The 18,306-nt window shown below is 27.5% G+C and overlaps 1 protein-coding gene across 3 annotated transcripts in view; it reads right to left on the reverse strand.

Moving 5' to 3' along the window:
* The window catches only part of LOC107455319 (potassium voltage-gated channel protein Shaker), a 669,177-nt gene that overhangs the window by 230,445 nt on the left and 420,426 nt on the right, over window positions 1-18,306 (reverse strand). Inside the window, exon 1 of one of the 3 annotated variants that reach the window (XM_071182261.2) lies at window positions 12,176-13,216. The exons of the other annotated variants lie outside the window; for them this stretch is intronic. Coding sequence (XP_071038362.1) covers window positions 12,176-12,261 — 86 coding nt within the window. The 5' untranslated portion in view covers window positions 12,262-13,216. Of the gene's footprint in view, window positions 1-12,175; window positions 13,217-18,306 lie in introns of those variants that run through there. 3 annotated transcript variants of the gene reach the window in all.

Consider the following 18,306-nt stretch of genomic DNA (forward strand, 5'->3'; position numbering starts at 1 on the left):
CACTATTTTCAGTTTGTAACGCAAAATAGATTACTCTTTCAAAATCTTTATTTACACAAAGAATGGAAAGAAACTAAATGACTTAGATGAACAAGCAATTGGAAAAATACTAATTATGCAAAATGTTCTCATTTCATTATTTAGATTAAATAAAAGAAACGATTAAACGTAAACTACTTTTCTTAATGTAGGTGATGAAATTACAGAAGGTTTGTTTAGTGCAGCGCTAATGTAATTCCTAAAAATTGTTTCGAATGAAAGTGAAACTTATTTGTATTATCTTTTCAAAACATCCCTAGATTAAACATATTGTTCGTTTAAAAAGGTTTTCAAATTATAAATAAGTTTGCACTTCATCTGTTATTTTCTAATTAATTATCCAACTTAGGATTAAGGTACAATAGACCATTGTGTTACAACGATGTATTGTGCCCACTGTTAGAATTGTCATTGTAAAATTAGGGTAAACTAACCAACAGCAGTCTGTTCATCCAATTAAACGTTAAGTTTACGGTAGAGAACAATTTTTACCTTTACGGTTTTGAAACCGCTTAAAACTTGTATGTTGAAGAAAACCGTAAATACAACCATTTACAACAATTATTGTTTCAAAGCCATAAAAGAGAAATTTAACCAGACATTGCAGAAAGTTTAGTAGCTTTATGTTGCTACCGTCTATGCAATAATAAGAGTATCGCATTCTAGTAGCCCTAGGTCACAAATTATGGAATGGATGAGAAGGTCACAAATAGAGGAAATATTGTGATGTCAATGCTGAGATTCCAACCGCGTTCTGTCGGTTACGTAAATGACAGATTAGCCCTCTCGGCTGTAATACGTATCCTTCTGCAATGATGTAAGTGCATTTATTAGGAGGGTTTAGTTGGTAAAATAAAATTCTGGTTGTGTAACCGTATTAGGGGAATAAACTATTAATGAACTATTTTTGTCACAGTCAACAGTTTGAATACAATCTTATTTATGGTTATTTGACTGCTTTGTTTAGACTAAAATAACAATTATCTAACGGTTTGAATACAATCTTATTTATGATTATTTGACTGCTTTGTTTAGACTAAAATAACAATTATCTAACGGTTTGAATACAATCTTATTTATGGTTATTTGACTGCTTTGTTTAGACTAAAATAACAATTATCTAACGGTTTGAATACAATCTTATTTATGATTATTTGACTGCTTTGTTTAGACTAAAATAACAATTACATAAAATGTTATTTAATAATTTTTCTTGAGAAATTTCTAACAAGGGTGTAGTATTTAACCCTTATTTTATATTACCTACACCTTGATGTTATCTTCATGAATTAAATTAATGTTAGAAGGAAATAAGTTTCGGTACTTTTTGTACACTTTAGTTAGTAGGTATCCTAATACTTAATGTTTTTCGAAATTTAACGATCAAATTAATGATTAGTACACAATACATTTTTGTGTTACAAAAGATCTATGGTATTATTTAGGCTAAGTTTATATTACTTACATCTTTTTGTTTTCCTTCTAAAATTTAAATTGCGTTGCTAAAAAGGAATTAGTTTTGGCACTTTCTACAACCTCTTAGCTTTTGTCTCTATGATTAATTGTTTAAATAAACTAATGATTACACAATACATTTCAGTGTTATAAGAAAAATCATGGCATTTTGTCAAAGTCTTCATTACGTAAACATTGATTTTTAGACTTACTTTGTAAATTATGTTAATGTCAGAAGTGAGTATGCTTAAATAACTTTCGTTATCTTAAATTAACTTTCATTAAGCTTGAATTATGTCTGTATTTTGTGTAATATTTGAATAACATTAATTTATATATTATATTTATAAAAATCATTGCCAGGTTAGGTCATTTCAGCACAGAGAGAAATTTCTGGTAAAATGATCATCTTTCTTCTGTAAGAAAATTTCTGGTAAAGAAATCATAATTCTGGTTAATAAAACAAAAATATATGATAATCAAATCATTCATTTGTAGTTTTTCCATTCGTATGGAAATGGTTTGCTGCAAGTTTTGGTTTTCAAAATTATATTTCTTTTTACCAAACATTTTGTAAGAAATGCAAAATTGAAAGTAAATTTTATGGAGTAAATGGTTTTTATATGATGCTCTATGGTATCGTGATAAAATATAAAAAATTTACCATATTTTATCAAACTTTATAAAATGATAGTTAATTGTTAATATTTCCGGAATCATTGCCAAAGCGTTTTTTAGCGTTCCTAAACATGGTAAAATTTAAAATGTTTCTGTCTCTATGGGAAGGCCAGATAGCACTGTATTTTTGCCGATGCGCTTTCGTAATGATATTATAAAAATTAACAATAAAATATTGATTTATAATATGCGATAAGATTCGATAAATGTGGCAAAACTTGATATTTTTGTCATGATATCATGGCATAAAAACTGTATTTAATGGTGAAATTTACTTTTCAGTTTTACATTATTTACTAAGTGAGTGGTAATAAGAACTACAATTTTGAAAACTTGAAATCCCTGTCATCACATGAACAAAAATTTACCAAATGAATAGTTAAAATACCGTATATTTTTTTTTGTTTTATTAATAAGATTATGCTTTTTTTACTAGATATATCATTACCATAAATTACGGTAAGTGCACCAAAATTCTTTTCCTAATGACACACAGATCATCAGTATCTCTATTTCCCTTTAACAATTTAAATAATATTTTCAGACCAATCCGCAAGTAATTACAACTTATATCAATGATAAAATGTTTCATTTGAAAATTCTAAACTTCTAAATGAATTCTTTAAACTGATTGCCTTTGAATTTCAAATCGAAATGTATGGACTGATTTTCAACTCCATTCCAATGAAGGTCACATTAGAAACTGAAAATGGTCTGATTCTATTGTCATCGATTTTCCGTGCGTTTGTTGTTCGCATCGGGAAGATTAACAATGAGTAATGATAGTGGCAGTATTCTATTGATTGACCTAAAAGATTAAGTGGTTGTTGACTCAATAAGAAACTGGAAGGAGCTTAATCTGTTTATTTGATATAAAATTAATTTCAAGTTAAAGTTAGTGTTTTTAAAGAATATTAAAGTTAACACTCTTTCAAGCTTTTTTTTCCTAGTAATGTTATGTAGAAATATTTCAGGAAATGAGATTGATTTATGAAAATAAATTTCTTTACTACATAAATAAAAAAGATCTTTAAGATACTTTTTTTGAGAAGGTGGTTGAGATTTTTAAAATTATACTTTCCATAAAGAATTGGTTTAAAATTATAGGCACTAATAAATAACCGAATACGAATCTTGTGTTTAGAAGGACAAATAAACTCAATGATCAAATGAATACCGCACGAGCGAAGATATTTCTCCATTGCTAGCGTTTCTTCTTGACCTCATGCTAACCTTTACTGTTACCTACATTTATCTAAACAAAGACCTTGATTGGCGTTTTTTATACTCGTATGTGTAATGCCACAATTGGCATCACATATTTATTTTCTATCCTTTTAAAATATCTTTCATTACTTAAGCTTATTTTTATAAATAGAATTACATTTAAAATAAATCGAAGACTTAATCTTTTGAAATGAGAAGAAAATATTTATTCTTCTTTTGCATCGATCAATGTAACGAATACTTTTTATTTCATTACTAATGCAAACTTATTAATTCACTGTCGCCTCTAATTGAAAACAAAACTCTATTTATAACTTTTTTTTCTAAATTTCTAACCGCTAAATGTTTGGATGGTATGGTTGTAATAATTCTCATAAATTTGTTGGCGACTCGTGATTGCCAAGGTGTTCTTTTAAACCAATATTGATATGCTGGTTGGCTTTGTTTTGGCTATGTTATATTTTGATAATTCGCCAATTTTGGATCTCCTGCCCTTACTTTCTGTGTCCGTTGGGAACAACTGTATTCACTTTTAATTTCAAAATTGTGGAGACTGGGAGTGCCTCTTCGGGCCTCCCCAGTCTCAATTTCCAACCGTCAGAAATGATATTTTGGCTGTATGATCTCTCAATAAGAGGGTATTCTGATTTCATCCATTTAAGGAATTTCTTTTTTTTTTTTTGGATGAAGAAATGGCCATTCTCTATCACCAATTATGCTTAATAAAATCTAAATTTCACTAAACAATTTGTATATTCTCTCCTGGAGACTGTTAATTCTTTAATCCATTCATTAATGGCCAGAATGAAAATTTATAAAGTTATTTTCCACTATACGAATATTGGCGGCTACTGATGGAGAACCAACCTCCGCCATAGTATGCTATGAAGCTAACTGCAGATAGTGCATAAAATATAGGTGAGAAAATAGCTTTTCATCGAAATTTAAGAAAAGTTGACGATAAATATACAATATATGGCCCGATAAAAGGTAAAAACACTCTCTGGATATCTTGATGAAATATGGTATAATTTAGCTATAGGATAGTCATGGAATAATCACTCGATTAATTTAACTAAATATTTAATACTGATTGATAATTTCATTTGTTTCTTCTAATATTTTTCTATTATTTTTTCTAACTCTTAAATAGCAATATGCTTCCTCCAGCCTCAATTATTAGATTTTTTTAATATTCTAACCCTTCTTTATTATTTGTGTTTTTAATATGTAAATCCTTTTAATCCAAGAATGACAAAAAACAAACTCAATCTCTATGGTATATAATACGGGAAACCTACAGAGAGCTTAAAGGGGATAATAATCTTCCATTATCCTTTCAGTCTAAGATATTTACCAGGCACCTTCTATGTTTATTACTAATTATTATTATTAATAAATTCTCTATTATTCTGTTTTCAAACTACCAGGACAGAGGTAACCTATTCCGAAGACATTTATCGAATCTCTAGAAGATACTTCGAATTAAGAGACCTTTCAAGATTTTATAATCCATAAATAGTAATAATTACATAATTTTCGTAATTTATTAACTTAACACACGTTTCTCTTAAGCTTAATTATAATTTATTATTATTCAAACCTTTCCTTATTTGTCATTTTAGTATGTCAATCCTTATTATCCCCAAATGATACAAAATAAGCTCAATTTCTAACGTATACAGTACGGGAAACCTACACAGAGCTGCTTAGAGGGCATAATAATCTTCCAGTCTAAGATATTTACCAGACACTCAATCTATTAGGTTGACCGGAAAGTAATGTTGTTTCGGCTCATTAAATATTTTTTAGTCTTAAAAACCAATTCATTTTTTTCAACCCATTTCTATTCATTTTCGATCCATCATTGAAAGGTTAATGCTGACGAGGGTGAATACATTATTGATTGAAAATAAAATCTTGATGATAAATATCAAAGGCATCGAAGTGACACTACTTTCCTGTCCACCTAATAGTAACCTCTAAAAGAGGCTTATAATTAAAAAAAATATATGGCCTTTATTAACTTATAAATGGAAAAATTAAAAAGCTAGACCTTGAAAATAAAACATGCTTAAAGTAACTCTTAAATAGCAAAAGCTTCCTCCAGGCTTAATTATTATTTTTTTTATTATTCAAACCTTCTTTTATTTGTCATTTTAGTATGACAAGCCATATAATCACCAAATGATATAAAATAAACTCTATCTGTAACGTATACACTACGGGAAACTTACAGAGAGCTTAAAGGGCTTGATAATCTACCATTATCCTTGCATTCTAAGATATTTACCAGACACTCTCTCTGTCTAGTAATAAAACTTCCAGAGGACAAAGGCAACCTATTCCTACGACGTCCATCGCATTTCTAGAAGAGGCTTCAAATTAAGAGCTCTTTTAACTGAATAGGTTTCCTAGCGGATTCTATCTATCTGTGAAACTTCTCTCTTTTCTGCTGCAAATAAACGATCGATAAGACATACAACGAGTGAGGAATAGAGAGAAGAATAAAGCCTACACAGAGAACTCGGTTACCAGCAAGGCTTTATGATTCCTATTCACTCAAACAAGTTGGTTGCGCTTTTGGCAAACGGGCATCCCGCTGTAAATTGTTGGTTTAGTTTTGGTGGCGTTAATTTATGTGACACATGGCGAAGTGTCCATAATAGTGCCAAGGTGGCTTTTCACGTTCACCAAATATAGATTGAGTAATTTATTTTGGAACTTGTCGCTGTATTGTTCCTGCTTTAACATTTGCTGTTATTTATGATGATCTTTACTCATTTTTGCATTTCGCTTATGTAATGAAGTAATATAAACTTCAAAAAATGCCTAATATGTTGTTGAGTATTAAATCTGTAGTGGGAAGAGGATATTGTTTTTTTTATAATTTATGTTACATTGCTTAAGCTTTATTCTCGATGGTAACCCATAAAAAAGCAACTTTTCAATAGCTTATTTTCTTAAAAAAGAAAATAATAATAATACATCAACCAAATTTTATTTCACTGGAAAAAATATTAATTTTTGAATAAAAAATAAATTTTTTTTCTTGAAAAAACAAGTTTTATCGATTTTAACGAAATTTACTATGGGTATAGTCAAACATATACACAATTTCCTTCAGTGCAACACATGTATAGCTCCTAATTGCTTATTTTAGTTCATTCAGTGAAAGCTAAACAAACAAAAAATTGTTGACTGTTGTATAATGTTTATCTTTATACCTAAAATTATGATTTTGTTGTGGTATAATTACTTATAAGTTTCCTTTTGGGGGAATTGTAATGGTATGAATCTGGAATTTGATTAATTTCATCGTCTCAGACAAAAATGTAATTTTTGTTGTTTTTAGTATCATTATTACAATTATCAATCAATACGTTGTCATTGTAAAGAAATAGGATTCGATCTCCAGCGACGGCGTGATGCTCACAAAACTTTAGATGAGTGGGTACCAATTTTTTGAGTAAACATGGTCGGTGCACAATGATGAACTCATTGATAATATCATGCTATTGATCACAAAACTGTAGAACCTTACCCTCCATTCCGACTCTCAACTGGTTATTATGGGTTACTTTAGTGTTGTACTTTTATAGATTTTAATAGTAATTCGACATTTAGTGATTTATTTTTCTAGTTTATATTAATTTAGATTAGTTAACATATTTCAATCAGATTAATTTAGATTATTATGACTTGCATGTAGACAAAGATTCTAAAATTATATATTAAGGTTGATGCTTAGGTACTATCTTATATGGTCGTGAATTGTGGATGTGATCTAAAATAATTCATTGACATTTTTGCATAAGTATCATCAAAATCCTTTGCGATTAATTTTATTCCCTATATAGATTGAATTATGAACCTTTAAATCTTCAGTAACTAAAAGACTGAGAAACTGTAAATTGGTACAGGTAATATCAACTATCGGAAAAGATGCAGGGGAAAGGATATCGGAGGAGATGCATATCAAAAAGATGCAGAAGTGAATCAGATTTAAAAGTAATGAAATGTTTTATCAAAATATCAATAGTTAACCGATGTACTCGTGTAAAAGTCTTAAATTCAATAAAAAAAAGATTACTTTATAACTATTTTTGAAAACTCTATTTCATTAAAATTCTTTAAATATTTTAGTTGTGAGAGTTTTACTTTCCAACAAGTATCCAAAGTAAAAGACACAAATATACTTTTTCCGGAGAATAAATTTGAATAAAACGATTTTGAATTACATGTCCGACGGTTACCACACGAATTAATTTTGCTAACATACGCACGAACGCTAGTGCGTAACACACACGAGATTAAAAGTAAAAATATCATACATGCTTTTGTATAAAACAATAAATAAATTTAAATATGCTGATTTAAAAAATTAAAGGATTTTTCAGCAAAAACATTGTTTTCTCTCCAAAATTAGTCATAGTCAGCTGAAGGCTACACGGAAAAACTCTCTGGTAAAACTATCGTACTTGATGGTAATGACATTTCTGATAAAAAAAAATATTGAAAAAAAATATACGGTATTGACTATTCATTTGGTGATTTTTCCGTTCATACGGTAACGGTTTTCAAATTCCGGTTTTCAAAACTATAGTTTTTACTACTACACTTTCAATAAATAATAAAAAATTGAAAAGTAAGTGCAACCAAATAAATGTTTGATTACATTTACTAGCTCTAATGTATCATGATGCAATTATCAAATTTTATCACAATAACCAAATTTTTATCACAATTACCAAATTTTTATCACAATTACCAAATTTTTGTCACAATTACTACATTTTTTACCATATTGCAAAACTATATTTTAGGGTAAATTTTAGAAAATTTATTTCATCATTATCCTAGCCCTACAGCAAAAATTACGGAGCTTTTTGGTTTTCGAATAGAGACAGAAACACGGTAAATTTTACCATAGTCTGGTAGTTTTGAATATAATTTTTTTCTCAATGCTTTTAATAATGTAATTTTTCATCATAAAATGAGTATGTTTAAAATAACAACTCTTAGCCCAAAGATAATTTCTCATTTGTTATAATGTTACTATGAGTTTGTTAAAATTTTTAATTTTAGCACAAATCATGAATAAAAAATTAATCCAAGTCATAAATAATAAAAATTATAAATAATCATAGATAATCCAATACAAATCATAATTAAAAATCTACTTTCTACTTACGAAACTATAAATAATTATAAATTAATTGAAAACTAGTTTTGAGCTTGCATTCGAGTTTTTTAAATTTTTTTTAAATTCAATAAATAGTTCTAAGAATTAGGACGAAAAGTAATAAACTTTATTATTTAAAACTTAAAATTAAAATTCTTTATTTCCAAACTTGAAATTGTAGTAACAAACAAATACCATATTCCATTCTCTTTTGATTTTTAAGTTCATTTTGTATGAATTATATATATTTCTGAAATAACTGTCCTCGGTATAGTTTTGTTTTGTTTATGCACATAAATAATGCAATTTAATTTTTGAAAGAAAATAAAATTATTATGCAGCACACATAACTACTAAAATAAAATACCATAACAGAACAGAGCCTGCTAGATTTTGTTACAGAAATGACTAAAAAAGACAAATTAGAAAGCCTTTGGAAACTGTTCGCGAAATATCAATAAAAGTCGATGCCATAACAACGTAAATTATTTCTGCAAGGATACGCTATTTGCATTTAGTTATTAACATTACACTGAATTATTCAAACCTTTGTTGCATTTAGAAAACTTTTATTCTGACTGGGTGATCCAATATTAGACGTTAAAAACTAGTTTTGTAAACAAATATACTATTTATAGTAAAAAATAAATAAAAAATTAGAAAGTATGATGTTGAGGGTAAATGAAGTATTAAATATTGCAAGATGATTAATGGTAACGTAAGAGATTAAAACAAGCAAAAGTGCCAAAGATATATTAGGTATTCCAGAAAAAAATTTGAATTATTCAGATTAAAAATAAACATTTTTTATTAAATATAACATGCAATACATATAACACATTATATATTTAAAATTGAAAATTATTTGTTAAATTTTAATTAAATTTCCGATCACGCCTTAAAAACATATTCTAAAATCAAACACCACATACTCTAAGCTAAACCTTGTTAAATTTCATGTTCTTATAGAGTTTAAAAAAATTAAAAGTAAATTTTAAAAAATGTACTTATTTTAGCTTTATTAATATGCTGTCTGTAAAAGTCTTATAGCTCTATGCATGATTTCGTAGTGTTGATTAATAATGATCAAAGAATTATTTTACTTTTAGAATCCATAGAAGAGCGAGCTCTCAGTTGACATTTTATCTAATTGGGTTTCTATATAAACTGCCATTTTCTATTTGGTTTTGTTTAACGGTCATTTTATTTTGCTCATATGGTATCTATATAAACCTTTTATAAACCATAATGAGGTAAAAGTATTTAACTACGTTAATTTTGGCTCAGCCGGGTATAAGTGAAAAGTCACCAAATAATTTAGATTTGTGTTAAAATATAATAAAAAAATATTGATGAGTCATTTTTTATTTGGTTTTATGTAACTTCCATTTTATTTTTCTCGTTACATGTATACTATTCTACAGATTTCATTCCAATTTGGCATTTTTTTTAACACAAAAATCGCATTTTTTAAAATGATGTTAAGATTTGTATACATTACAATTTAACATTTTTTCGAAAGTTATTGAATAAATTAATTAAAAAAAATCAATTCTGATTTTTCTTTCAATTAATTATTTTTGAGTAAACGAGTTTTTTAACTGAGTGCAAAAAAATTTCAATTCGCTAAAAAATTTCTATTCGCTTAAAAAGAAAAGGCGAAATAAGCAAAAAAGAAAAAAAAACAAAGAAAAAAAAAACGTTTAAGGGGTCGAAGCTTACGACCGCTCTCCTGATTAATCAAACTATAGGGACCATATTTCCATGATTGCGGCTATTTGTTATGTTTCGGGGTTAGAAATCTGAATCCATCGAAAAAATGCATGTTTGTTCAGTGAAAGTACGTTTTTTGTGTCTAATTTAATGACTTAACATATCGTCTTCACTAAATAATTAACGTATTTGAAGTAACCCTTGAACCTTTGAGATGGAGTCCGACTACGTGAAAACCAATCATTAGATTAAAAATTATTCTGAGTGCTTCGTTCTTTTTTTTCCACACCGTACTATATAAATTTAATTTTCATTTTCAGTTATAAATTATTCTTCCATTTTCAGAATATATTTTTCTCATACATACATTCATTACATAATCGCTCAAAATCAAACTTTTTTTATGTTTAAACAAACTTTCTGATAAAGTGAAATATTTTAAAGCTTTTAATAGTTATTAAATTACATAAAATTAATTATTTTCAAAGTAAAAATAGTATTCTTTTAGATGTCAATTTGAAAATGACGAGATTTTACCATTTAGTAATTTTTAATTTGAAAGATTTTGTTAATATAGCGCATTTTTATTTTAAGTAATGGCTTATCTATACCAATTGATTTCAGATAATGGAAACATAACATGTAGGATAAGTCTAGAACAGATGGCCTAAGAGGAGAGATTGCCAGTTTAAATATCCTCGATATTTTTCAATTTATTGTTGCAGAAGCAGTTTTGAAGGAAGCAATTTAACGTGCACATCAATTTGGACAAAGCCTTACTTTTTGTACCAACAAAAAGTATGTAAAATTTTAAGTGAATTAAGTATTCGATTGCTTTGCAATGCCTAAGTTATACTTTTTTGAACTAGATGAACCTGCAATGCGCGTAATTAGTCTAATTATTTTTTCTGAGTACAAAAAAAAAACCGAGGAATAATATAGTGGAGTGACGCTATAAATTCGGTGACCATCACATCATCAACTGTAGAAGAGATGACCAGGTAAAATCGAAAAGTGAAGGCCATTCTTTCATTAATAGGTATTAACATATCAAGGATTATACAATTCCTAAAAAAATAGAAATAGGTAGCAAAAGTAAGAAAATAAGATGTATTTCAGTAAATCACTACATTTAATACAATCTAATAACTAAATCTGGTTACAAAATCCAACCCCCAAATCCATTCAATTTACAGTAATATTAAGGTAAGAAATATTTTTTACCCTAACGATTTAGAAAACGTTTACAACTATTATGGTTATAAGACCATGAATTCAAAACTATACGGTTTTCAACCATTTACAAGTAGCATGGTTTTAGAACTGTAAGAGAAAAATTTAGCTGGATATTACCAGCTTTATTGTGCTGCCATCTATGCGTGAATGAGAGTATCATATTCTAATAGTCTAGGGTCACAAATTACAGAGCGCAGGAAACTGGAAACTCTTCACGAAGGGAAGGAAGAAATGATGTAGCGTCAACGCTGCTACTCGAGCACCAGTTCTGTCTATCATGGGATTAACAGATTAACCTATTCGGCTATAATATGCACTGAACTGCAGTAAACTAAGTGGTTTTATTAGGGGGGTCTAGTAGGAGCGATAAAATTCTGGTTGCTCAACTTTATTAGGTAAAGGCCAGTTAATAAACGGTTTTTCTCACAGTTAGCAGTTGAACACCCTCTTATTTATGGCAATTTGACTGTTTCGTTTGTATTTGGAAAAATAAGAATTGAATAAATGGTTGTTTAATCTTTTTTCCAAGAAATTTCTATTACTGTATAAGATATAAAATTACATTAATATCATTAAAATTTAATTTTTTATTATATAGTAATTATGTGTTTAAATTATAAAAAACTATCTGCAAATACTTACGATTGTGTACCATAATCCAATATGTAATCGCCAGGAAGTTGCTCGGGATAGGACGATGCCCCGGCTTGCGACCAAATTGCAGCCATTGATTCTTTTCACACCAAAGAGGAATCAAGAAGAGGAAAAAAATCTCCCGAAATTGAGTTAGAGACTCAGTAAATCACTTTACTTGCAAATCAAATCATCTCCCATTATTCACTAAAGATCAAGAACCAAAATGGAGGATTCGCGCACTCACTAAAATGCTAGATTGTTGATTTTGTATTCCCTGTTGTTGCTTCGCGCTCCATTTAGCTATCTCTTCAGCAATAACTCACCACGATTTGGTTTTGATTGATGATACATAATTACAGTAATATTACTGGCAGTTTGAAATTTATAGTCAACGTTATTTTAGTATGCAAGCTAGACAGTGAAAGCGTTTAAATCTTATTCCTAATCTATTTGTTGTTAATTAGCTACACATTTTAGATTTTTTTAACAATGATCTAGTTTTTTAAGTAACACGTACGTAAATGGATCTTAAGTTTTTCTAAGATGCATTCTAAAATTACATAGGTTTTTCAAAGGTGCTTCAGGAATGTGCCTTTGTGCATTCAAAATACTTGTAAATAGTTTGAAATTCCATTGTCTATTTTACAATTTTGTAATTAAATGTCATGTATATTATTCCTAAACTATCTTGTCTACTAGTACCTTATGTTTGAGTAGAATATAAATTATTTCATCTTATCTTCCACTGCATGGTAAATTAGGATCTTATAATCCTGCAATTTTTATAGAAATATAACTTTAATGAACAAAAAATCTTCTATAGGCATTACTTTGACTACGTTTTCTAAATAGCAATTGTATAAAAGTTCAGATCATTTTTCTTCTGTTAATCAATATTTCCACGTCATAAGTTAAAATGAAATCAATAAAAAAACGGATTAAATTAATATTAATTTGCATATTCGAAACAAATTCAACAACCAACAATTAGAACTTAACGTATGTTATAAACTATAAATAATGTATGGATTCGTTGAGTATTTGATAAATAATATGATAATTTATAAATTAATGAACTTAATTATGTACCTAAACCTTAAACATCTGAAATGTAAAATTAACTATTTTTTGATAAATCATAAATTTCGGTTATCAATATTATTTAAAAAAATACTAAAGTGAATACTTTTGTATTCAAAAATGTATTTTAAAAGTAATGTAATTTTAAAATTTATGAATAATATGAATTATATTATCATTCAATTATAAATGTTTAACAAATATATTTTCAAGTATGTTTTAGAGGAAGTATTTACAAACAAAAGCGTATATTAATTTCAAATATGACTTCTAAGAATTAGCTTTAGTTACGTATACTTTTCCGTGATGTTTAATGCTTTGCAGAAAAGGGAAAAAATATATTGTAGTAGTAAAATTTTAACAATATTATAATTTATTAATAAGAAGCACTAATTAAAATAATATTAATTATTATATCCCAATTGGTTAAAGTTTAATATTTTAATTACGATGTCAATAGTTGAGATATCAAAAAATTGACATTTTATTTTCCAAATTGTTAAATGAACAGTAATTAATTATTCTCTACAGTTGCTCCCAGAATTAATCATTTGCTTTAACATCTAGTTTAATTTAAGCTAATTATTACACTAACGTGATTTTGACTTTTAAAATATTTACATAAAAAGCAACAAATATATTAAATGAGTTAGAAATAATAAAGTTATAATGCTTTTCGTAAATTCGAAATAATTTTCGACAAAAAAATCATAATTAATCTTTTGAAATAATACTGAAAGATTTTTCGGAAAATCATACTGATAATTGTTGATTTAAATAAGAATACGTTATAAGCCTTAAGAGATTATTGCATTCGCAAGCATTAATTATTCTGCAGTTAATTTCGAATGTCATCATTGCAATGTTCAGTATTTAGATAATTTAATCAATCCTTATTAAGAGCTAATTTTATTTTAAATTATACTTTTTTGCTTAATATTTAATTTAGTCAAATTATATAAAAGCTATAACAAGCGGTGCATAATTTAAATTATGTATAGTGCTGGTGATAAAGTACAACTATATGTATATATATATATATTTATAACGACCTGATATGAGTATTTAAAAAACAAGGTTTGACGTTCAACTTCGTCAATTTGTTGATAGCAGTGCAAATAATTTTCATACTATCTACTATATTACTGGGATTATTCTGACATTTAACATTCAGAATGTCGAAAAACTTTTAAAATGCCATATAAATATGTAATTTTCGAGAAAAACAGGAAGAAATCTTCAGGTATTTGTTATTTATATGATAAAAAAATTAATTGATTCGTCTCAATATTCAACATCAGTATGAAAGAGCAAATTCAGGCAGGTGCATCATATATGTAATCTAGTTACAGAAAATATATCTTCATTGCGATAGTAACATTCGTTGAATAAATTGCAGCTATTTTCTAAACTTTGATGTTAAAGAAGAAATATAAATAGTCCCAAATTTGAATTTCAACCTATAGTAATTCCACACAAATTTGATGAAAGCGACACACACATAAACACACAATTGCACGAATTATTTACACAGTCGTGCACAACTGTTGCATTTCCAATAAGAACTAATCGGTATAAATAATTACAAGGCATCCATGTAAAATTTACAAGTAAAAAAATTTCGTAAAGCACAAAATTATAATAAAAAATATTATTTCACGTGATACGTTTTTTTATACATAATTATATAAAACGAGCGAGATATTTAATAATTAAAAAAAGCACATTATCCGGGCACCACATTTTCAGGGTCCGTGTTATCCGGTTCGGAAAACGTTCACTACTCTATGTAGGCAGGAGCTAAACCGCTCGCTGGTCGATCTTGCGCGGGGTTGTATCCCCGCCACCGGACTAGTAAGGGACTTCTGCGCATGTGCAATTGCTTTGAAAGAAAAATCCGAGGGTGTCACGCACGGTGCGCGCAATCTTGTTTATTTTCCACCGCTGCTTGTTACGTTTTCCTTTTTTTATTCATATTTATCAAAATTCCACGCTTTTACATTTTATTCATTTGATGGTGTTGATTCAAAGCGAAAAAAGAGAGAAAAGCATATGGGATCCAGGGGAAAAGAACGTAATTCTGATGAGCAACAGGAAAGGAGATTGACGAGATTTTTTTTTTCCACTTCTTTTCAACTGCAAAAGATGTGTTTGAATGGGGATAAATCAACTAGGTAAATCTTGAGAGGGAAAAATTCATTCTCAGGTAATGACGCAGGGAAAAAGCGTGCGAGAAGAAAATTTGAATATTTTAACATTGAAAAGCACTGCAGTATTGATCGTGAAGATTTGATTTTCATTAAAGAATTATGCTCCGTGGCAATAATTGAAACGTCGGGATTTTAAATGTCATTTGAAATTTTTAATAATGCAACTAATTCTTGTTTACGTAATTTTAAATCTCTTAGAAAAATTTACATCACAATATATATAGCTCAATACAGCTGATATTATAAACATAATGCAATAGTTGAAACTGTTTCACTAACTTTCATTGTATCGAATCATTTTGTCTGTTTTCCTTACTTTCTGCTCATCTTTGTCATTAAGTAAATTAAACTGCAAAACCAATATATTTATGGAATGATATTTTCCATTAAAAAAAAACATTTAAAGTCAACACTAAAATCTTAGCTGAATTAAATTTGATTGTAAAAAAGCTCTTAAGCATACTTTATTATAAGTATTCAATCCTTAAAAATTCAAGTTATTTCAATTACAACTAGGGTAAAGGGATAATTAAGGAAGAAAAATCCCCATTATAAGAAAAAAAAATCTGGTAAATTACCATACTATCTATTACCATCTATGTGGGGGATATTTCTGGTAAACAATTATAAATCTAGGAAATAAAACCAAACTATACAGTATTTGAAGCATTAATCCTAATTTTTTCGCTCATGTAGTAACAGATTACCGGAATTTCTGGGTTTAAAACATATAGTTTATCACATATTTAGTAAAAATACTAAAATGAAAAGTAAATTTATCCGTCTAAATGATTTATATGTCTTGCTCTAAGGTATCATGATAAAATAACCACATTTTATCGCATATTATACGATCCTATTTTGTTGTTAATTTTACCAAAGGGCTTCGTTAAAATTGTAGAACTTTTTATTATTCCCATAGAACCAGAAATACGGTAAATTTTATCATATTTTTGTAGTTTTTCCCAGACTTATATTCGCATATTATACAATCCTATTCTGTTGTCAATTTTACCAAAGGGCTTCGTTAAAAATTGTAGAACTTTCTATTATTCCCATAGAACCAGAAATACGGTAAATATTATCATATTCTTGTGGCTTTTACCAGACTTATATTCCCATATTATACGATCCTATTTTGTTGTCAATTTAACCAAAGGGATTCGTTAAAAATTGTAGAACTTTTTATTATTCCCATAAAACCAGAAATACGGTAAATTTTATCATATTCTTGTAGTTTTTACCAGACTTATTTTCTCGGAGCAGATTGTTTAGTTATTAATAAAACATGCATTATATTAAAAGGAAATTCAAACTTAATTGCAATATAGTAATCGATTGATTTAATAACTCAGTTTATTTTTTATTCTTTACTTTCGTTTCTACTTCCTTTTCTTTTCTTTTACTATTATGTTTTCAGACTTATTTAATAGATCATTTATAACGTAGGAGATTGGTTAACTGGCTATTATTAGATGCATTTTACGTAAAATATAATTATTGTTACCACCTTTCAGTGAATTGTAAATATAATCTTTAAATTATCTCTAAATACAATAACAGAAAATAACAAACTAGAGAAATGGTACCTGCAGTTAATACAAATTTTAAACTGAAGAAATTGAGAGAAGATAATATCATAAAAAGTCTAAATAAAATATATCAAATCAAATTATTAATCAAATAACTTAATAATTTTTTTTTATTCTAACACTAAAAGGAGTGTCTTAGAAATAAGAAGCTCCACTTATTAAGTATTTATTTTAATTATTTGAATTCGAAATTTCAGTAAAAAATTAAAAGTAGATGTATGTTGAAGTTTTTTTTATATTGTGAGATTCACAACATTTTCTATATCATTAGTTTCTCCCTTTCTCCCTTTTTAGTAAAAAAAAAAAAAAAAAAAAAAAAAAAAAAAAAAAAAAAACACTGCTGATAATCATCTGTTTCTTAGGGTTGTCAGGAAATAAAAAAAGGGGGATGGATTTTTTTTGTAAATATTTCTTCAACTGAGTTCGTCCTTTTAAAATACAAAAATTGTCAATAAGACAAACGGTATTTTAATAAAACACTTAATAACTAATGTGATGAACATATATTTTAATAAACTTATAACAGTATTCACGTTTCATGAAAATAAGAAGAAAAAAATTAGAGAACCATTACAATATAAAACTTACACTTATAGATACAATTTTAAATTTTTTAATAATTCTTCAAATAAAATAATATAAATGAAATCGTGTATAATTTCTATTGTAACACAATAATTTATAAATTTTCTATACTTGAACGATAAATAATTTACAAAGAAGGAGTGTTTTTATTATATATTTTTTTAAAATATAGATACGTAACCTTAAATTTAACAAAAATTTGCAGTGTATATTTGTAAAATACATAATCCGAGTGAACAGTAATGCTAATAAATGTAATTTTATACTATGTTTCCTTAACAAATTACTTAGATTTTATGTTCATTTTTACGTGTAAATTTAAAAAGAGTAATGATTTTCTATGCAATGAACGCATGATCTTAATTAATTCAATAAATGTCATTCTCATTTGTAATATGCAAATGCATACCTCAAAATAAAATAAAAATGTTCAGAATTCTAACTATCGAATTTGCCGTCAAAATTTATTTATTTCTTAAAGCTTTATCTTTTCTAACTATTAAAACAAAAACATCATGCATGCTTACAAAAATTAAAAAAGTTACTGTTAAAAAAATCTGTAATCTCATAATCAAACTATGCAAAACTTGTTTGATATTGATATTCCCAAGTTACTCTTAAGATGGGGTGAAATGTAATAAAACACGTTTATTGCATTTTGAGAGAAACA

The sequence above is a fragment of the Parasteatoda tepidariorum genome, chromosome 4 (assembly GCF_982258835.1).
Source record: "Parasteatoda tepidariorum strain Cologne lab strain chromosome 4, Ptep-v5.0, whole genome shotgun sequence".
In the NCBI taxonomy this organism is placed as follows: Eukaryota; Metazoa; Arthropoda; class Arachnida; order Araneae; family Theridiidae; genus Parasteatoda; species Parasteatoda tepidariorum.